Source organism: Zootoca vivipara, chromosome 13 (assembly GCF_963506605.1).
Source record: "Zootoca vivipara chromosome 13, rZooViv1.1, whole genome shotgun sequence".
NCBI classification, from domain to species: Eukaryota; Metazoa; Chordata; class Lepidosauria; order Squamata; family Lacertidae; genus Zootoca; species Zootoca vivipara.
The window spans coordinates 12487425-12507253 of NC_083288.1; the positions used below are offsets into that span (position 1 = coordinate 12487425).

Consider the following 19829-nt stretch of genomic DNA (forward strand, 5'->3'; position numbering starts at 1 on the left):
CCCCGTGGTCAAAGCAGATCTGGCCACCCCAGCTGCCTGGACAGGTGCTGAAGTTAAAGGCGGATACAGGAAGGCATTTGTGGTCAAGACACAGCATGCTGGGTCCACAGGGCGTCCCGTCTTCCACATAGCTCACATCCGTGCCATCTACAAGCTGCACGTGGCCGCCCCTAGGAGAGTAAAAGAATAGTTCCACTGTGATTGCTCCCACACATGAAAGAGACAAGGCTCTATAATTACAATGCTGGTGGAGATAATGGGGGAGGGAGAGGGGCCCACCAGCGACTTCTTTTGACAATTCCTGTTTGCTGCATCTCATGATCTACTGCGAGGGACACCTGCAATTCACATGGAAGTTGTGGTGGTGTGCCTGTAGGACTCTGCCAGCCAGACTTTGCTAATTTGCTGAGAAAAGAACACCTGGGGAGGAAGTGCTTAACCCTCCCCCCCCCACTGCGGATGGATCTAGATTGTGAGGGTCAGGGCCGTCTTAAGCATATCCAGCATCATGGTGCAAAGATCCCTCCAGTGCCTTTCCCAGAGTTGTCAACCTTTCCCTAAGCCTCTGTGGGGATCGCTCTCCTCTCACAGAGGCTTGAGAAGGAAGCTGCACGCCCGCCAGCCATATATGGCAGGGCCCAGCTTCCATCCTAAGTCTCTGTGGGGACCGCTCTCCTCCCACGGAGGCTTGGGAGGCAAGCTGGACGTCCTCTAGCCATATAGTTGGAGGGGCGCAGCTTCCATCCTAAGCCTCTGCAGGGATTGCTCTCCTTCCACAAAGGCTTGGGTGGCAAGCTGCATGCCTGCCAGCCATATGGTTGACGAGGCACACCTGGCGTGCATGCAGGGAAATGTGAGGCCTCTGGGAAAGCCGCGCAGCTCCCCCACTTGCTGGGGCGCCCCTGAGAGGCCAGTGGCAATGCACCAGTAAGCCCAATAGGAAAGAGTGAGGCTCTACTAACCTGCAGTCAACATAACGCTTCTGGTGATAGAAAGTCATGGTGGTGATTTCACCAAGAAGTTCGCCCATACGTGGAGACCCGGTCACATTGGCGCAGAGGAGGTATCCACACAACACATCTCTGAGTGCAGGGGGAGGAGAAAGAACCAGATAAGCTATGAAAAGAAGGGATTTTGCACCAGCTTGTGGTGCTCTGGTGCGGTGCATTGTAGGAAGGGGACACAGTGCATTCTGGGAAAGGGCGAAATCTGAGATTACTCACTGCTTGATGCAGGGCACCCAGCGGTTCCCCTCGCGCCCGCAATTCCCTCGCTCAGTGCCTTCAACATTCAGCTTCTCATAGCAAAACCTTTCAGCCGAAGCTTGAGTCCCAGGAAGGAAAAGAAGAGGGAGGAATGGCATACCAGAGAACGTAACACACATAGACTCCATACTTCCCTGACCTCGGCATTACATTCTCTACAGAACTACTCTTCTGAACAGCTGCTCATCAGGGCTTCTAGCGAAAGCCAAAAACCCTGGGGGTGGGGTGCTCCAAAAATATTTTGCAACGAAGGGTGTACTTCTACCATTGGTCTGAAGGTGGCGCTGGTGCCTTCAGATGATCGGCAGTTTACTCATTTATTACCGTGACACTGGGAAGATCTCCATGGACCCAGCCCTTGGAACACAACTTTTTACCAGACTCAAAGCTGGTGAGGCCTTGGCGTTTATATTACTCGTTCAAAAATGTTGCTAGTATCATAAGATCCCAATGCAACAACAGCAGGGCAAATGCAAAGCAGGTTGGGTATCTGGGGTTTTAGTTTTACACTCAGAGAGGCAAACCTTCATAACTGAATAGTCCACAGTTTAACCGGATTGTGACAGTATATTTTGCTGCCACTGTTGTGGCGACTGGGGTCAAGATGCTGCTTTCTTCGCTCTGCCCTTCTCTACTTTCACAATGATCTATCCCTACCTTCAAAGTTCTCATCAATGATTCTGGACACCTCTTAGGCTATAGCACTTACTGGTCTAAATCAGCAGCTTGAGTTATTCAGGGGCATTTGTTCCTCAGGCGCCTCTGCATGTGGTGAACTGTTACCTGGATTGCAAGTGTTAACCTAAGTGAGGCTGCTGGTGGATAGGTCTGCGATCGGACAAGGAGCTGGACTACGGTATACCAAGCTTGCAAGTCCATTGGGGGCCTTCTAAGGACATCTTGGTACAAAGCTTTGTTGCAAGTCAGTGCCAGTTTCAGAGAGCATCCAACTCAAGCAACCCAGACTGTTAACTACAAATTAAGCCCCTCTTACAACGTGCCAAACAAGAACAGCATGTCTGGTCTTTAGCTGTGGTGTAGCCCTGACTATTTCATTATACTAATGTTGTGAAATGCTGCAAAGCCCTTGCCCTCTGCTCTTGACTTGGCACTGGAAAAAATCAGGATACAAGATGGAATCGGAGCCAGCCAGGCACAGACAGAGAAAGAGATTGGCTGGGTATCACTGAGAAACTAGCCTATAGATCAGGCATCTTCAGCCCTCCAGATTTTTGGACTACACTTCCCATCATCCCTGACCACTGGTCCTCTTAGCTAGGGATCATGGGAGTTGTAGGCCAAAACATCTGGAGGGCCGCAGTTTGGGGATGCCTGCTATAGATGGACGAGTTTGAAGACTCACTCTCTCTGTCTCGCAATTAAATTTTGCATGTTAGCATCTCTTAGGGAGGCAATGACAGGGAAGGCTGAGGATACTGCTGTCTGTTCATCAGTGGTTTTCTGGTGCTGAACCCTCATCAGCCTCTCAGCCCTTGGCATGGCCGCAGGATGACCTTACGTTGTCCCTCGTGGACTCAAGCCATTAACCACCTCCAGCTAAGGTTGCTAGGTCATTAACCTCCTGGCCAGAACTCAAACAGTATGCCTCTCACCCTAGTTGTACCCCACTGCCAGCAAAAGATAGCAGGGGGGCAACAGAGTGGGTATCAAAATGAGAGGCAATACAGCTGTGTACATCCTCCTTGCCCTGCTCCTTTTAAAGCCACAGGAAGAGCCTTCAGGAAGAGCACCTGGTGGGGTTATGCAGGTAGGGTGGCTGTTCCGTCTTCCCAAAGCTGCATATTGCTGTCACTTACAGAGGTGGGGAGTTTGGTGTGATGCAGGCACGCTGGCAGGAAGGGATTGGTCCTACTGCTGCACCCACACCACACCAAAGCTCCCAATGTCCTGTGCTTCCCCATCTTGGTAGGCAGCAGCAATGCACATCACTGGGGAAACAGGAGCAAAGAAGTCCTACCTGCACATCCCTCCCCCCTGCCCCGGCCATTAGTGCCTCCCTTTTGCCAGCATACATCACCCACTGATGTTATGGGGACGTAGTAGCAACATGAAACCAGGCTTCGCTACAGCATCCCCCACTCATCTGAGTGACCAAGAGCACTACTTACCACGATCCCACAATGCACTGCACTGGCGGTCCCTGGTTTTACAACGGCCTCCGTAGCACCGGCCCTGCGCAGCAGAAAGTCAGAGTTGCTAGAGGTTCACAAGATTCCTCACTTGATCATATGCCTCCGTGGACAAATAGAAGGCTCTAATGTATGGGGCCTGGGGGTGCAGATTCAGGTCCTCAGGTCTCTGCAGTACTAAGGTTGCATTAACCGTTAGAGTAGTTGTTCTACAGAGCAGAGGTCTGGATAATTTGGGGTCACTACGAATAAACTAGCATTTCCCCAAGCAATTTCCCTTTCTACATATTTGGAACCAATGAAAGTTCCTTTAGCATAAATTAATGGGTAGGGAGACAAGAAGCTGCATTCCCAGGAAATCTTAACACACTGGGAGCCTGACCAGCATGAAAAGCTTGCTGCTTTCAGAGCAGGAGGGAGTAGACACAAATAAAGGTGTGTCCTGCTGATCAGCTTTGTCTGATAATATAACTATCAGACACAAACTGCATCATGCTCAGGGGACCTGACCTATCACACTCTTGATTTCCTCCCTACTCTCAAGCTGTACAATATATGGCCACTCTACAAAGATATGTTTTCCCTCTCCATTCTTCTGGACATTATTAATTCTAATAGAAGCTAGCAGTGAGCTCCTTCTGTGGGCTGTGTCAATCTCTACACTGAGATGACTTCTGTACTTTCCTGAATTGCCTGTAAGTGAACATTTCACCAAAGCTGGCTTTCCCCTTTCACAGTGGTGCACTGCTAGGAGAAATTGTGCCTAGCAGAATTTTCACCCACTATGCAACCCTTAAAAGGCACAGGCACACTTCTCTGGCAGTGAGTGCAACAGCTTTAATCATACATTCATTCCCTTGCTTTCCTTCCCTGGTGCTAGAACTGACCAGGATTTCTCCAGCCTGTGCATGGCAAAGGCACATGGATGCAATTGACTATGCATGCCCCTCACTGGCAACAATGCCAGGGATATCACACCCAAGTGTGAAGCTGAGATACCAACCTTACCTGTTCATTGTCACAAAAATAGCCATCCTGCTTGTGCAAATTGGGTGGGCACTATGGAGCAAAGAAAAAAAAATACAGAGAGGGGGGAAAGGCAAACATAAATATTCAATATAGAACAGGACACAATACTTCACAGCTCAAGAGTCACTAAATTAACCAGTTCTCCACATAGCTAGGATTGGAGGATAGGGCATCCAGATTAGCTTGAGAGCTTCCTGCCAGAATTTGGTCCATGTGCATCTTCTTTTAGAAATTAAAGCTCTGGAGAATCAGATCTTGGAGGTGCAGGAGGCATCCCCTGGTGTTCAAAAGGGAGGTGGTTTGACTGGAACCCTGAAGTGCATCTCCCTGATCCTCCTGATCAGATCTTTGCCTGGTAACTTGCCCATCTCACCTGACTGGAGTCACCTGTGCAGGTTTCAGGGATGTCACACTCATTCACGGGATCTCGGCAGGTTACACCCCGCGGCTCATACTGCAGGGTACAAGATGGGGGGAAAGCAAAAGAGTTATTTAATACTGGCTGGTAAGGAAAGGGGACAGGCAGAAACATCTCCCCATTGTTCTTGCTCAGTGTGCTGGCCTCGGAGGTGAGGGGAAGCTAGGCTCCGCAGTCTACTCAAACACTCCTTTCCCAACCATTGTCAATGCAGAAAGAGAAATATTGTCTGCACTCTCCCTGGAGCAGCATGGGTTGCTGCATTTGTGATCTCATTTCTTTTGATAGAAAATAATAATAATGAGAGCAGCAATGGCAACTTCCTGCAGTTGCTTGTACATCTGTTTACCGAATGTTCATCCAGGTTTGTTTGCATAAAACAACATTGGCTATTTATTGAAAATTCATTCTGCTTTGATTGCAGGAATGTTAGAGGACATTGTTATCCCCCACATCCCACCATAGCTGCCAAGTTATCCCTTTTTTTAAGGGATTTTCCCTTATGCTGAATAGGCTTCTCGCGAGAAAAGGGAAAACTTGGCAGCTATGCATCCCACACATTTTTATGACACTTTCCTTATTGCAAAAAGTCTTTGACGGAAGTGGGTTTGTTATGCAAGACCACCAAATCAACTATCATTGTGCAACCCAGGGTCAGGGGATGCCCCCAAGGGGGGCAGGGCACAGAGAGAGCTGGCTGCAGCTTGCCTTGCATTCTCACTCACGCACCCGCAGCCTCTCCCACCCCACCTTCCCAGTCAGGAATGGCTCAGGGGAAGGAGGAGCCATGGCTGTGTGCATTGTGTGCCCACAACCTCTCTCTGCCCCTCGGGCCAGGCTTAACCTGGGAGATGCCTTACACCCCCGCAGCCTCTCTGTGCTGCTATGTAGCTGCATGTGGCCCAACCCAGGAGAGGGGCGCAGCAGCTCTCTGCCACCGACTCTCCACTTCGCCCCCGGGTCAGAGGTGACCCGGAAGTGGAGCTGCACAGAAGGAAGCTAACTCCGCAGCTTCAGAGTCAGGCTCCGATGGGAGCCTGTTGTAGGGGCGTCTAGTCATGCATCCTTCAGAAAATGCGCCCAGGGCAACCAGCCCCCCACGCTATGCCACTGCCTGAATCTGCCAGGAAGTGACTGAATCCTAGCCAAAAATAGTGACAGTCTGGAAGCACCCAAAGAGTCAAGTGGTTGCGGAAAGGCTCACCTCATGCCTAGGACCCACAGTAATAATAATAATAATAATAATAATAATAATAATAATAATAATATATTTACACCCCCGCCCATCTGGCTGGGTTTCCCCAGCCACTCTGGGCAGCTTCCAACAGAATATTAAAATACAATAATCTATTAAACATTAAAAGCTTCCCTAAACAGGGCTGCCTTCAGGTGTCCTCTAGAAGTCTAGTAGTTGTTTTTCTCTTTGACATCTGGTGGGAGGGCTGGACTTTTTCAACACAACACAACATGTTGGGGTTCAATCCCTGTGAATAGTCTAGAAGCTTTTATAAGACAGCTGAAGCTAAGCAGCTGTGGAGTAGACTAATGACCTCAAAGGGGAGCATGTCACATACATATACGTGCACATGCATGATGTGTGTATGTATTATATGCGTGTGATGTATGATGCTTTATCTGTCTGAATTTATTTTGTAGAAAACCAGACAATTGTGCAATAAAAATTCATGCCTCACATGGGCAGTGCCCACTGTGTTTTGGCCTAGTTTGCAACACACCCACAGGCACAGCTGATTTTTCATCTGCTGCAGAGTTCCTTAAAAAGGTGCCTCGCTTCAAACTAGTGCCAAATAGACTCTGAGTGGAGCTTATGCCCATGGGAACACCTCCCCCCACCCGCCCGCCCGCCCACTGCTGCCAATCTCGCCCACTTACCTTGCACCCTCGGCAGCACAAGCCATCACTGCACATAGCATCGTGCGTCAGTGTGCATTTTTTGCAGCAGTTCCCCCCACCTTTGGCGCACTCCTTCAAGGGGGCAAAGCAGGGAGAATGAGGGGGGGGGGAGAGAGGGAGAGAAAGAAAGAAAGAAAGAAAGAAAGAAAGAAAGAAAGAAAGAAAGAAAGAAAGAAAGAAAGAAAGAAAGAAAGAAAGAAAGAAAGAAAGAAAATAGCCAGGTGTAACACTTTGCTGGGAATTTTGGATCAGAGCTAACAAACCCTGTCTAACAATGCGTGCCTGGAATTCTGAACTGGGCCCTTTGTGTAAGACTGGAGACTGCCAGTTTCCTCCAAGGCTTTCACTGAGAGAATTTCGCCATGTGTCTCAGACTCCACCGCAGTGCTTTAGTGATGCAGTATCTTCCAGGTACAATTTCTTGCCCTAAAAGGCACAGTAGCCTCAGGGTCAACATTGCCATTATGTGTGTTCACCTTTGCCTCGTCTGTTTTCCTAACCTCTACCACTACTTTCTGCCCCCACTCACTGCCTGTGTTTTCCCTCTATGGCAGGTAAGCTTCCACAAGTCTGTGCTCTCCATATATTTTGGACCAACTCCCATCATACCCCAGCCTCCTGAAATAATATGAGGAGCTCATAAACGTGCAGAAGGCAGGACTGAATAAGAGGCCCAAGTCCAGCAATGCCATTCCCACGTCACCCCACCTCCACCCCCATGGCAATTTCAGCCCCACTTGAAACTTACCGCCAGAGACCCACAGTCACATTCTTCTCCTGCCTCTACAAATCCATTACCACATTCAGGGGGATCAAGGAGCTGTAACAACAGGGGGCAGGAAAGAGATCAAATCTTTAGCGGCCTCCAAGCCATCTTCTCATTTTTGCATGTATACCTTGATATTCCACCCCCACCTCCTTTTAGCACTAGGCCAAAACTGTGCTAAAACTGTGCTAAAATGGCCCCATTTTTAGGGAATGGAGGAGGCTTGCTGTTGGAGTAGAAACAGAAGTGGTATTCTTTCGTTTAGTTATCCTTCCAAAAACTAAATTTCTCCACTGCTGCACCAAGCGGCAGCCTAGTTGACCACCTTTTTTCATTGACAATGCCTTACTTGCATTGACACTGTGCTGCTTGCAATGACGGAGCAATCTAGTTTATAAATTAAAAATTTAACACGGCCCAGGAAAGCCCTTCCAAAAGTATCATCAGCAGATGGCCAGGGTTCAATCTTCAAATATTTCATGAACATAAGAAGTTATGTCTACGGTGATGCTGCCAGGTTTGAACGTTATAAAAGAATTAACAGGCTTCTTTCTATTGATTTTTGAAGGGAGCAAGGTGAAGAAAGAAAAAAAAGGACCAATTTATGCCCTTCTGACCATCTGATAAATGTGTGTGTAAGAGAGAGCAACTAGCCCCCAGCACATGGCTGTCTCTCCTTTCCACTTGTGCCACTTCAGTCCCCCCCTCTCCTGCCACCCCAATAATGTTACTGAAGAGAGGCCCTAGCCCAATGTGTTTCAGGGTAGTTGTAGCGGTTTTGCACAAGACACAGTCAAAAGAGTGTGAGGCCCACAAGAGTAATTGCCAGTATAAGCATAAATGAGTAAGGCGGTGGAAGTGCGCACCCCATAAGCAGCTCTGGGCCAGCACTTCACTAGAAATCTGTGGTCTTTGAGGTGCACTAGCCCCATAACTGACTCAAATGCTTCATTTCTATGCAAGTCCATGTCATCTCTGCTGCCTCCACACCAAGCTTTGCCAATGTACATATAATTCAATACAGAACTTGAGCTATGTATCCCCAAATAATTTTGGGGTCGCCCCCAAATCATACACTCACACCACCAACAGAATGTACCCTATGCCACATCCTAACATTGTGGCTGGACCAATGCTTGGAGGAAGCCGAGTGTTTGGACCTATTTCACTCTGATTTCAAGTCAGTTGTATGGACACTGCCTTGGTCACTCTGACTGATAACCAGGTCCATTCTCCTTGACTTCTATGTGGCTTTTGATGGCCACAGCACCTTCTGGACCAAACCAATGCCATGGAGGTGTGAGCCCACTGCTTTCTACTGATTCCAGAACTTGAGGAATTCCACAGTGCTGCCTCCTGTCCCGGTGCTTTTTAACATATTCACAAACCCACTGAGAAATATCATCAGGAGTTTTGGAACAAGGTGTCATCAATATGCAGGTGACACTCAGCTCTATCTTTCCATGCCATCTGAATCGGAAGAGGCCGTCCAGGTGTTGGACCGGTGCCTGGAGGCATTAATGGGCTGGACTGAGGCCAAAGAAAATGAAGCTGAATCCAGACAAGATGGGAGGTTTTATGTGTTCCAAGTTATCGAGTCCGGGAAGTGGCAAGGCTTCTGAATGGAGTTGCACTTTCTTGGAAGATACTTTGGCTGTAGGCTATAGGTGAGCAGATGAGTGCTTTGGGTTTACCTTCAGTGGCTTGTTAAAGAGACAGCTTCCCCCGCCATCGGCCAGGAATTTATTGTACTCATCAATGCTGCAGCGTGAGAACTTCCGTGGCAGGTAGAATCTGTGTGTTAGAGAAGAGAGCCATGGGCATACATTAATGAGGATGCTGTTCCTGACTGCAAAGTGAAGCACTGCTACAACAAGTTTTTCCCTTTGGTGAGCCTCATCTCTTCCCCACACTCACCCAGTGTCCTCCATAATACAGCCCAGCCACGAGTCAGGACAGCGACAGTCGCCTGCAGAGAAATGGGGTGATAAGAAAAGAGGGAGATACATACCTTGCTAAGGAACTGGGAGGGGTATATTCTATGACCCCTTCTTTTCTCTGCCTACACTTTGTGTCTCCAAAATCTGTAGCTATTCGTTCAAATGGAACCTTCTAATCAAAGAATCCTAGGACTGCTATCCCCAGGTGTCATTTATCCCATCCTCTGTCTTAGGACAATACATCCCATTAACAGCAATTCTGCCTGTATAACCTCAGGTGATCAGACTTGCCTTAAAAGTATGCCTCCAGTTCAGAAATCAGAGCGTGTACATATTTGCAATCTCACTCTTCTCAGAGATGCGTCAGAGGCTGTCATCGCTCCCTACTGTCATGATCTGAACCCTGATCAGCAGCCAAACTCTGACGCAGAAGAGCAAGATGAACCAGCTGCCTCAGGACGACCAGTGATGCAAGCTGTTGAGGTGCTGAACCCGCACCTGGGCCCTGATACTAAGTTGAAGCCTGTTAGTCATGAGGCCCATGAGTCACAGCCTTCAAAACTGGGACCCCCAGAAACAGCAATCCTTGAGTCAGATTCCTTGGGGCCTTGAACTCCTTGGTACCTGCCCAGCAGCACAGGGTGCTTTAAGCACCAGGGGAGAACAGACTCAGATTCCATGGAGTGCTATGCTTCAGACCAGAGGGCTACCCCTTGAAGCTCTCCGCTCTTCAAGAAGGGGATGGGGCATTAGATGATCAGTTGGAATAAAAAGCCTGTGGAGCTCCAGACCTGATTAGCGTAAGCTGTCTGTTCAAGGCTGTCCGAAGTCATGTAACTTCTGTCTAAATATGCTTAGAGGTCTACTGTGCCCTGTGGACTCCTGCTTACGGTCAGGTCAGGATATCCCTCCATTCAGTCTGACACCCAGCTACTTACCAGCAGAGGTACGGTGCTTGTTCCACATCATTCCAATGTTTTGCCCCAGGGTCTGTGCTAACGTTACAGCCATTGCTCCCACATTGCCATACTTTGGGAAGGAAGAAGATGACATCATGTTAGGAAGCCAAGGCTCATCTTGTGGAGTGCTGCTTTGAGTACGGTAGGTTTATCTCTGCCCCTATTGTGGCCAGTTTCAAGCTCAAGTGGCCAAGGTCACTGGCCTCCCTTGGGCATTCAACTCTGGGAAGATCAGCACCAGAGCCAGCCCAATACATTTACAGCTGCAGGTTGAGCAGCCTACTTCCACCATGCCAAGGTGCACAGTACCCAAGGCCAGCTAAGGTGCTTATTCTGGTACTCAAGGCAGAGAATACCACAAACACCTCTCTTCCTTCCCTGGCAGCAAAAATAAAACAAATTAAATAAGTTAGCAATTTCCTGCCATTTCATCACACTCAGAATTGGCTGTCTCACTCTACCCAATGGTAGGACAGGGCATAATCCGCACCTGCTTGTGATCTTTCCTATGCTAATTATTTATGTAGTCTCATAACAGTCTATGGTGCTTTACAGACTAATGTAAGCAAACAAGATACACCCCTTTCTCAAGGATCCCCCAATCTAAATGTAGAGAGGACAAAAAAGAAATAAGAGATAAATGGGAACAAGTGCAAGTACAAAACTTTAATCTTTATTTGAGTGGGGGGATGGGGATGGGGAACCTGTGACCCTCTGGGTGATGCTGGACTCCTAACTCCCATCAGCCCTGACCATGGGCCATGCTGACTGGGACTGGGTGCCCCAACAGCATCTAGAAAGCCCCGGGTTCCTCATCTTTGTGGCCAAGGCTTCACAGAAACAGAAGCTTTGGGAGGAATTTGAAAGAGAGAGAGAGGTGGCATCATAGAGGTACTCAAGGAGAGAGGTAGCAGGAGAGAACTGGAGGGGAGTTTTAGGAGATATCTTGGGCAGCTGAGAGTGGCAGAGTTGGAGGAGCATGCAGCTTTAGTTCCCCACTTTTAATATCCCACAAATTTCAGGTCCAGTATCTGCCCCGCTCACCTCGTTGACACCTCCACCTCGGGTAACTGAGCAAATTCCTCCAACGTATGCCGTCCCACTGCGGCTGCTTCTGAAAGTGTGTCCGCTGGAGGAAGAAGAGAGGAGGAGGGTTCACTGTACAGGAGAGGGAAAGGGTAGCCTTGTCCAGTACTTCTGTGCTTCCCTCTTATTCACTTACTGCAGCAGGGCAGGCTGCCCTGTGGCACTCCATATCTTGTTGGACTGCAGCTCCCATAATCTCTGACCATTGGCCATGCTAGCAGAGGGTGGGGGGAGCTGGAATCCAAGGAGATCTGGAGGGGCCACAGATTCCTCATCCCCATACTACAAGCTAGAACAGTTGACTGGAGAAGAGTATGGATTCAGGGCTGTAGTGGAAAAGAGGCAATCACATATGTCGGCTCGTGGTCTCTGGATATAGGAAGAGCTGGGGAGAGCCATACTGGTCAAGTTATGAACACCTCCACCATCACCCTTCCAGGAAAGTGCTCTTCCCTTTGAATCAAAAGTTCCCACCCCAAAACACATTTAGCACCCAGAATCCAAAGTCTACACCCATAAGCCCATGCTTTTTATCAAGATGCACGTTAAAAAGGAGATACCATTTGTACTGGCATACTTTAGATTGCAAAGACTGTTTGTCCCTGTTTTGTTTTGGTCTGTCCATATATTCTAATTTTAACTGATTTAAGAGCTGCTCTTTTGCCTATCATGCTAGGGGGGAAAAACTCCGCTCTAGTTTAATTTCACAGGCAACCTTTTGCAAAATGTATCCTAATTAAATTACAGAGCTTATGAGCTCTAGCATCTCACTTCTTGCTAGGTATCATTTTGCTTCACCTGCCAAGAAAGCTCAAATAATGATATCTGGAAAATCTCTAGAAAGAAATATAACTCGCAGCATGACTTGCAGGTGGAAGTGGCTACAACACTGGAGAGTACTAGCAAAGACCATTTGCCAGGCTACCAGAAGGTTTGCCACTTAAAGCTGCCACAGACCAGCCTGACCTGAACTTGTGCCTGCATAAAAACGTAACGGTCAGAAATCAGCAAGTGAACTTTTTCATTACATGAAGATGAGCATTGTTACTTGTGAATAGCCTTATTCATGTATTGAAAGAACACGTGTGGGTATAAATTGTGGAGGAGACATGCAAAGCAGTACCATCCACAACCAATTCCACCCCAACCTTCTTTGATGAGTGCATCTGGGTGAATATCGGAGTTGGAGAGAATTCTAAGCACATTTATCCTAATGCCCAAAGATTCCCCCTTTGGACTTTTCTGTTAGGGAGGATGGGATAGGGATGTTGGAGGTTTTGTGCCCACATGGGTTCTTTGAACACATGAATAACATTCAGCCTAGCATCAAAGGCAGAGCTACAGTGGCTAGAACAAGTGAAAAGCTGGCAACCCTCTTTCAAGGTAGTCAGGTTCCCATTCAAAACTCACGAGAAGAGATGTACAGCATCACTGTTCTCAGGAAGAGCATCCTGGCGGTACTTCATGAATTCGCTCAGTGTCTCCAGGGAATCTTCGTCTACCTGGACCTTGTCCCCTGATGCCCATGTCTCCATGGCAACCAACACAATTCTTGTGTTCAACTGCTCCTTATAGATCTGGGCACCAGAAATAGCAAATCAGAGGTCCTGCTTCAAGGGAAGAGGGACTCAGCCATCATATACCTGTGGCATCCTCCCCAGGCATAAAGAAGCCTTTGTGGACTATACAAACAAACAAACAACCCCAATGCCAAATCAAAGCTAAAGCAAAACACATTCCCTCCTTAATACTTCGTATCCTCATTTTCTTTTGGGTTATCATGGCATGGGGAGTAGCTCCTGTGGCTGACAGGACCCTATAGAATCCTTTCCCACGGGGCAGAGTATCTCCTGCCTTGATAATTCTCACCTTTTGGGGAGTGGGAAGTGACCATTATGGGTCCTTTTTGGACAGAGTTGCAATGTACCCTCATACTCACCACATCAGCAAGGTTCACCACAGACTTTGCAAAGTTGCTGGTAAGGAGTACGGAGCGACGCAGCTGCTCAAACTGAAACAGAACATAAGAAAAAGGGTCTGAAGGGACATCACCCCGTGCTAGAAGACCCTGAACCTGGAGCAGCCATGGATGGTTGGGTGTGGATGTGTGGCTTCTCCTTCTACTCAACCCTTGCTTTCTGGGGGTGGGGGGGGGTGGGGAATATCAGTTTCCTTCAATGCATAAAAGAAGCCACAAGCAATGACCTAGATTACTTCCACACTAAGGCCTTTGAGTGCTGCTGAATCATTGCTCTTCTGCAATCAACCACTGCATTATTTGGCAATGATTGCCCTAGTGGCCAAATCCTGGTGTTTCATCGGAAATGAGTCCTGATCACCAGAAGTGCTCTGAAGCACAAGGCAGCACCTTATAGAGACACAGACTTTTGGATCTTCTAGTTCAGTTCACTGACTTGCAGTGGCTATTTAGGGTTTCAGACAGGAATCTCCCCTAGATCCATCTAGATACCAGGGATGCAAATATTTATAGCTGAGCAGGTCCCACTTCCAATACTTTAGCCAATACATTGCAGCCTCTACTCTTCCTGATCAGCACAGTCACAGTGTTACCGATGCCTTTAATCTTAATGCCCTTAATCAGACAGTTCCTGATCTGAGTGGGGTAGGATGCTTTAAATAACTGTTTTCCTCCTTCACCACTAACGCTTCATTTAAATGAGAGGCAATCAGTAGTTTACCACTCCCCAAGAAGGAACAGGAAATGACTAATCAAGAGGCTGGTCCTCTATGATGTTACTGCTGCACTGAACTGGATGCAGTAGCAGGCACAGAAGCTGTCACAAGGAAGCTGCTAATTAAAGGCACAATAGCACTGGAAAATTTGTCAATTCATACTAGACAGGTTGGCAGTGTAATTGTATTTAATATACAAATCAGGCCTGAAAAGGGTGGGAGGACAATATAGAAAACGCTGGAATGCAATGGACTGGCAATGATGTAATCTGGATTCCCTGGAAAGAGAGAGTGAACAAAAAGCAGAAATGGCTGATGCAGAGGGGTGGTGCCCTCCTGACAGTGAGGCAGCTATCCAGGCTGACAAAAAGCTCACTTGCTAGTATGTGCTTCTGGAACGCCCAGCTTCACACCGCAGGTGAAAAATCAGCTGCAATCTTTTTGTTGAATTAAGGTCTTGTGTGAAGCTCTGATTTGCTCTAGCTGTTGACTCATTTTCATTAGCTTGCAAAGTCACTGAGTTATATGGTGCTCAACACTGATCCTGCAGGAATGAATTGTCAGCGGAGAAAGACCTCAACGAAGGACAAACTGACCACGCCTTTTAAAAAAGAGGTGGGTAATCAGCTTACAGAGTGGGACTGGAAAGGAGATCTGCTTAAGCACTTTGCCCACTTGCTCAAAGAAGCAGAGTTGGCAGGTGTACCTATGGTGAGATGGCTTATTTTTCATTCTGTCCTCTTGGGCTACCTTCCCTATGACCCATTCTAAGAGGTCTGCAACCACAACACAGTACACCCATCTCAACTTCTTTTCCCAGGCCTGGACCCACCTCTTGGTAGCACTCACCAGCTGGTGGTCATTAACTACGATGAGTTCAATGAATTTGGTCTCGCTGTGGACAGTCCGGTGACTTCGGTGAACCTGGGTAGGGTGGAGAGAAGTATGCAAGGTCAAATAGGTACTACTTAGGCCTCTTAGAACTGCCTCACTCTCCCCACCAACAGGCATAGATTTTATATGCAGCCCTGAGTATACCCAACCCTTCCTGCCATGCCCACTCACCCCTTCTCCCATTATTATTTTTTACTGAGGACACTCATAATAGGAGATCTGAATGCACTGTGCAAATGAAACACTCTCCAGAGTATATTTTGGAATGCCATCATAATATTTTGCTAGATCAGTCAAAGTAGGCCCCAACTGCATCTTAGCTTTTGCACAGGCATCCCCAAACTTCGGCCCTCCAGATGTTTTGGACTACAATTCCCATCTTCCCCAACCACTGGTCCTGTTAGCTAGGGTTCATGGGAGTTGTAGGCCAAAACATCTGGAGTCGGCCGCGGAGTTGGCTGGCTGAGAAGTAAACCTACCTGCCTCCGGCGTCGCAATTTAGGGAGCCCAGATGGAATGTAGTAGTTCAGTTCAGCAAATAAACACCCTGGGTAGGGGGCAAGAGCGGGTACACATCAGATTTTGAGGGGGAGGAAAGGGGCATGACTGGAGAGAGAGAAAGGAAACAGCTGCTTAATTCCTAATAAGCAGGCTGCTAGGCCTCAAGCCTGCCTGGAAATCCCCCTCTCCTGAATCAAAAGCATAATATTAGACCCGGGACCCGAGGACTCATTCATGAGTTATTTGTGTGCAGGGAAGAAGTGAAGAAACTTTTCCAGCCCAAAGATCACATTACCTTGTGGGGTGCCATTGAGGCTCCCAGCCCCCCCCCCTCTGTGTGTGTGTGTGTGTGTGTGTGTGTGTGTGTGTGTGTGTGTGTGTGTGTGTATCCAAATGCACATGGTGAAGGTCCCAAACTGGGTCTTCGACCCGGGTGAAATAAAGCCTAGTGTCGCCCCTGGGTAATCTTCCAAGAGCTACATACTAAACGTCAATGGTATCCACACACACAGCCCTCCATCCTCCTCCTGAGCAAGCAAGTGGCATTATCACAGTTCAATGATACATTCCAGCCAGGCAAAAGCACAATGAGTTTGTGGCCTGTGGGGGTATCTCAAAGGCAGGGGTGCAACTAGGCTTTACAGTGGTACTTCGGTTTAAGAACAGCCCTGTTTACGAACTATTTGGTATACAAACTCCGCAAAACTGGAAGTAGTGTTCCGGTTAGTGAACTTTACCTCGGTCTACGAATAGAAGCCGAACGGTGGAAGGGCACCAACAGCGGCAGGCCTCATTAGGGAAAGTGCGTCCCAGTTTAAGAATGGCTTTGGTTTAAGAACGGATTTCCGGAACGGATAAAGTTCGTAAACCGAGGTACCACTGTATTTCACCCAGGTCAAAGACCCAGTTTGGTACCCCCCCCTCCCACACATATACACACACAGAGGGGGGGGCTGGGAGCCTCAATGGTGCCCCTCTGGAGGCTTCACCCGGGGCAAAAATCCTGGCTAGCCCCCCACACCACCGTCCCTAACTACAGCTCTGTCAAAGGCGAAATGGAGGTTCTCCACCCCTAGCATCAGACATAAATGTGTGGACATGGGCTGTGATTTTAACCAAGTCTTCAAAGTTACATCTTCTTTCAACCACCATGTGCTCCATGCTGTTATTTATAAAGAAAGCCCAAAGGTCAATGGTTGTGCTTCCATGCAGTGAGGATTGTCAGATGTGCAGCAGTCCCAACAGCACAGAGCCCCTACAACACAGGCAGGAGTGCACATGTTAGGCTCTGTTTACAGATGACTCCATGCACACTGTCAGGGGTTAGGCTAAACCTATGACCCCAGTCCATACTTTTCACACACCTTACACACAAGTAGCAAGTGAATCAACCCTTTGACACCACTTTAACTGGCATGGCTTCCCCGGAAGAATTATGGGGCATGCCTTTGAAAGAAGAAACCATCTGATCAGTTGCCACCCAGAAGCCATGCTATCATGCGATCCAGCCTTACAAGGGCTCCCGTGGCATACTGGGAGTAAATACAAAAGAAGCAATGTAATTGAGCCAAGAAGAAGGAAAGGCGACTGACTGGTTAAGAGTCGGCAAAAACCTTTGTTTTAGAAATCTGATTTTGGAATATTTGCAATGTGGCTGAGTTTTCCAGAGAGGGGTCGGCCAGGAGGGCCTAAGTTTGAATCACTCTTTATTGACGACTCAGTGAACTGACCGTTAGATCTGCAAGAACAAGGAGTGGCAGATGGGCAGGCAAAATAATATAGACAGGGCATCCTAAGAGTACAAATACTGTTGGACATACAGTATGGGATTATTACAAGTACAGAACCATTCTTCTGATACCTGCCTTTAAAGAATCCTGGCATAAGCTGCTCAAGGAAAGAGCAGTCTGAGGAAGAAGCCCCTCGAGGAGGAAGCCTCTGGAAGCTGACACCTCAGGCATCTGAAGTGGACTCTTGCCTCCCCAAGCTTAAGCCCTAATGAATTGGTTGGTTTTTAAGGTGCAAGAAGACTCCCTGGTGTTTCTGTTGCAAGTGACTAAACACAGCTTTCCCTCTGGAAATTGTTTTAAGTGGAGCTGTCTCTTTACCAACTGTTCAAGAGCAAGCTGCAAGTTTGGAGCCTGAAGCAGTTTTTAGGCTCCCGATTGTGCTCTCAAGCATGCTCCAGATTGGCTGACCTACTACTCGGAGGATTAAGAGCATCTATAGGCTATTGAACTACCATCTGGATTGCTGCAGCTGCTCACTGCCAAGCCATGTTTTCCCCCAAGAATTGAAATTATGGGAGGTGAGGGCTGGCGAGACAGACCTTCTGCCCTTGGCAGACTGACTGGCACTATAGTAGGGGTGGGAGGAGGGGGTGTAAAGGTAAAGGTAAAGGGACCCCTGACCATTAGGTCCAGTTGCGGACGACTCTCGGGTTGCGGCGCTCATCTCGCATTATTGGCCGAGGGAGCCGGTGTACAGCTTCCGGGTCATGTGGCCAGCATGACTAAGCCACTTCTGGCAAACCAGAGCAGTGGACGGAAACGTCATTTACCTTCCCGCCAGAGTGGTACCTATTTATCTACTTGCACTTTGACGTGCTTTGGAACTGCTAGGTGGAGAGGAGCAGTGACCGAGCAATGGGAGCTTAGCCCGCCGCGGGGATTCGAACCGCCGACCTTCTGATAACTTAAGCTTTCAATAAACTTAGCTTCATTTTTTATTCTAATTTTGCACAACTCCATTAATGAACTTTTCATTTGCAGTGCATTAAGTTTCAGTAGCTTTTGGGGCATCCAGTACATCCAGGCCTTCAACTGACATTAAATAGGTACCGCTCCAGCAGGAAGGTAAACGGCGTTTCCGTACGCTGCTCTGGTTTCAGTGTTCCATTGCACCAGAAGCAGCTTAGTCATGCTGGCCACATGACCCGGAAAAACTGTCTGCCAACAAATGCCGGCTCCCTTGGCCTGTAAAGTGAGATGAGCGCTGCAACCCCAGAGTCGTCTGCGACTGGACTTAACTGTCAGGGGTCCTTTACCCTTACAGAGCCATCCAAATGATGGGAATTCTGCCTTTTTGTGGGCAAAATCTGACAGTGCAAAACCAGCTGCATCCAAACTTTGCCAGCAGAAAGCACCTGAGCCCAGTGGAGGCTACAACACAATTCCATGGTGCCCATAGTGTTGCTGCCAACAACCACTCCTAACACTCTGCCCACCAGGCATGCATGCCCCATCCCCCCACCTGCCTGGCCAATCCACTGACACATGTGTACAGCAAGTGCAGCCAAGCATGACTCTGTAAACAAAAGCATGTGCTCACACCAGCCTCCCAAGCACATGGCAACTGCAATTGCCACCCACACGATCCTGTACACACACCACAGCCATGCCAATGAACCCCAGCAATGCGTGCACACAGGGCAATGCCTCGTCCATTGCCTTCAATCTGCAGATCCCAGGATGCAAGTGGTGGCTGGAGGCCCCAGAGCCTGACTGCAGCTGATAATCGGCACAGAGGGATGTGACTCCCCATTTTCCAGTACGCAGAGATGATCCCATCATATGGCTTGGACCCCTCCCGGACAGCATGACTGGGCTACCATGCAAGGCTGCCAGGCCCAGGTGGGCAGGGGTGGGTGCCAAGGCCAGTGTCTTTGATAGTGCTGGACATCTCCTGCATCATCATTTGCAATCTGGCATGTGGAGGCCTGATGGGTTTGGCAGGTGTCTATGGTACCAGAGTACCAGTGGGTGCGTATATGTATCTTCAACCTTTCAGGCCCAGCCGTTTCAGAGTATGGTGAGGTGTTGATAAGTATTTGCTAGTAATGCATGGACTCCCCAGCCCCCTGCAGAGAACTATAGTGCCCAAAGGCAATAGTAGTTTAAATCTGTAGTCTAGACATGCCCCAAAATCATTACAGGGTGCGTTATAGATCCTGCAATTATATCTTAAGAACTAGCTGACCCGGCCATGCGTTGCTGTGGCTCAGTCTGTTAAATGGACCCTCGGAGTCCCCCTTCAGACTTCCCTCACCTTCAGAGGCCCCCTTTATTTTGTTTGAGATATTTTGCCCCCTCCTCTCCCCATTCCCCGGCACATCCCTGTGAGTGGCCCCACCCGCCTCCCTACACTCATTGTGGAGCAAATGTCTCCTGTTCACCTTTTTTGTCTGCACTTATTAAGATGAAGTACTTTATGG

General features: G+C 48.4%; 1 protein-coding gene across 4 annotated transcripts in view; it reads right to left on the minus strand.

Annotated features, from left to right (window-relative positions):
• Nucleotides 1-19829, minus strand: part of ADAM11 (ADAM metallopeptidase domain 11) — a 63129-nt gene that overhangs the window by 15454 nt on the left and 27846 nt on the right. For all 4 annotated transcript variants that reach the window (XM_035134765.2, XM_035134764.2, XM_035134762.2 and 1 more), the window contains exons 8-23: nt 15595-15662; nt 15071-15145; nt 13467-13538; nt 12938-13104; nt 11486-11570; nt 10421-10511; nt 9460-9511; nt 9237-9336; nt 7525-7596; nt 6756-6848; nt 4818-4898; nt 4424-4474; nt 3395-3458; nt 1224-1323; nt 963-1082; nt 2-170 (exon numbers count right to left, since the gene is read on the minus strand). In XM_035134765.2, coding sequence (XP_034990656.2) covers nt 2-170; nt 963-1082; nt 1224-1323; nt 3395-3458; nt 4424-4474; nt 4818-4898; nt 6756-6848; nt 7525-7596; nt 9237-9336; nt 9460-9511; nt 10421-10511; nt 11486-11570; nt 12938-13104; nt 13467-13538; nt 15071-15145; nt 15595-15662 — 1460 coding nt within the window. The remainder of the gene's footprint in view (nt 1; nt 171-962; nt 1083-1223; nt 1324-3394; nt 3459-4423; nt 4475-4817; nt 4899-6755; nt 6849-7524; nt 7597-9236; nt 9337-9459; nt 9512-10420; nt 10512-11485; nt 11571-12937; nt 13105-13466; nt 13539-15070; nt 15146-15594; nt 15663-19829) is intronic.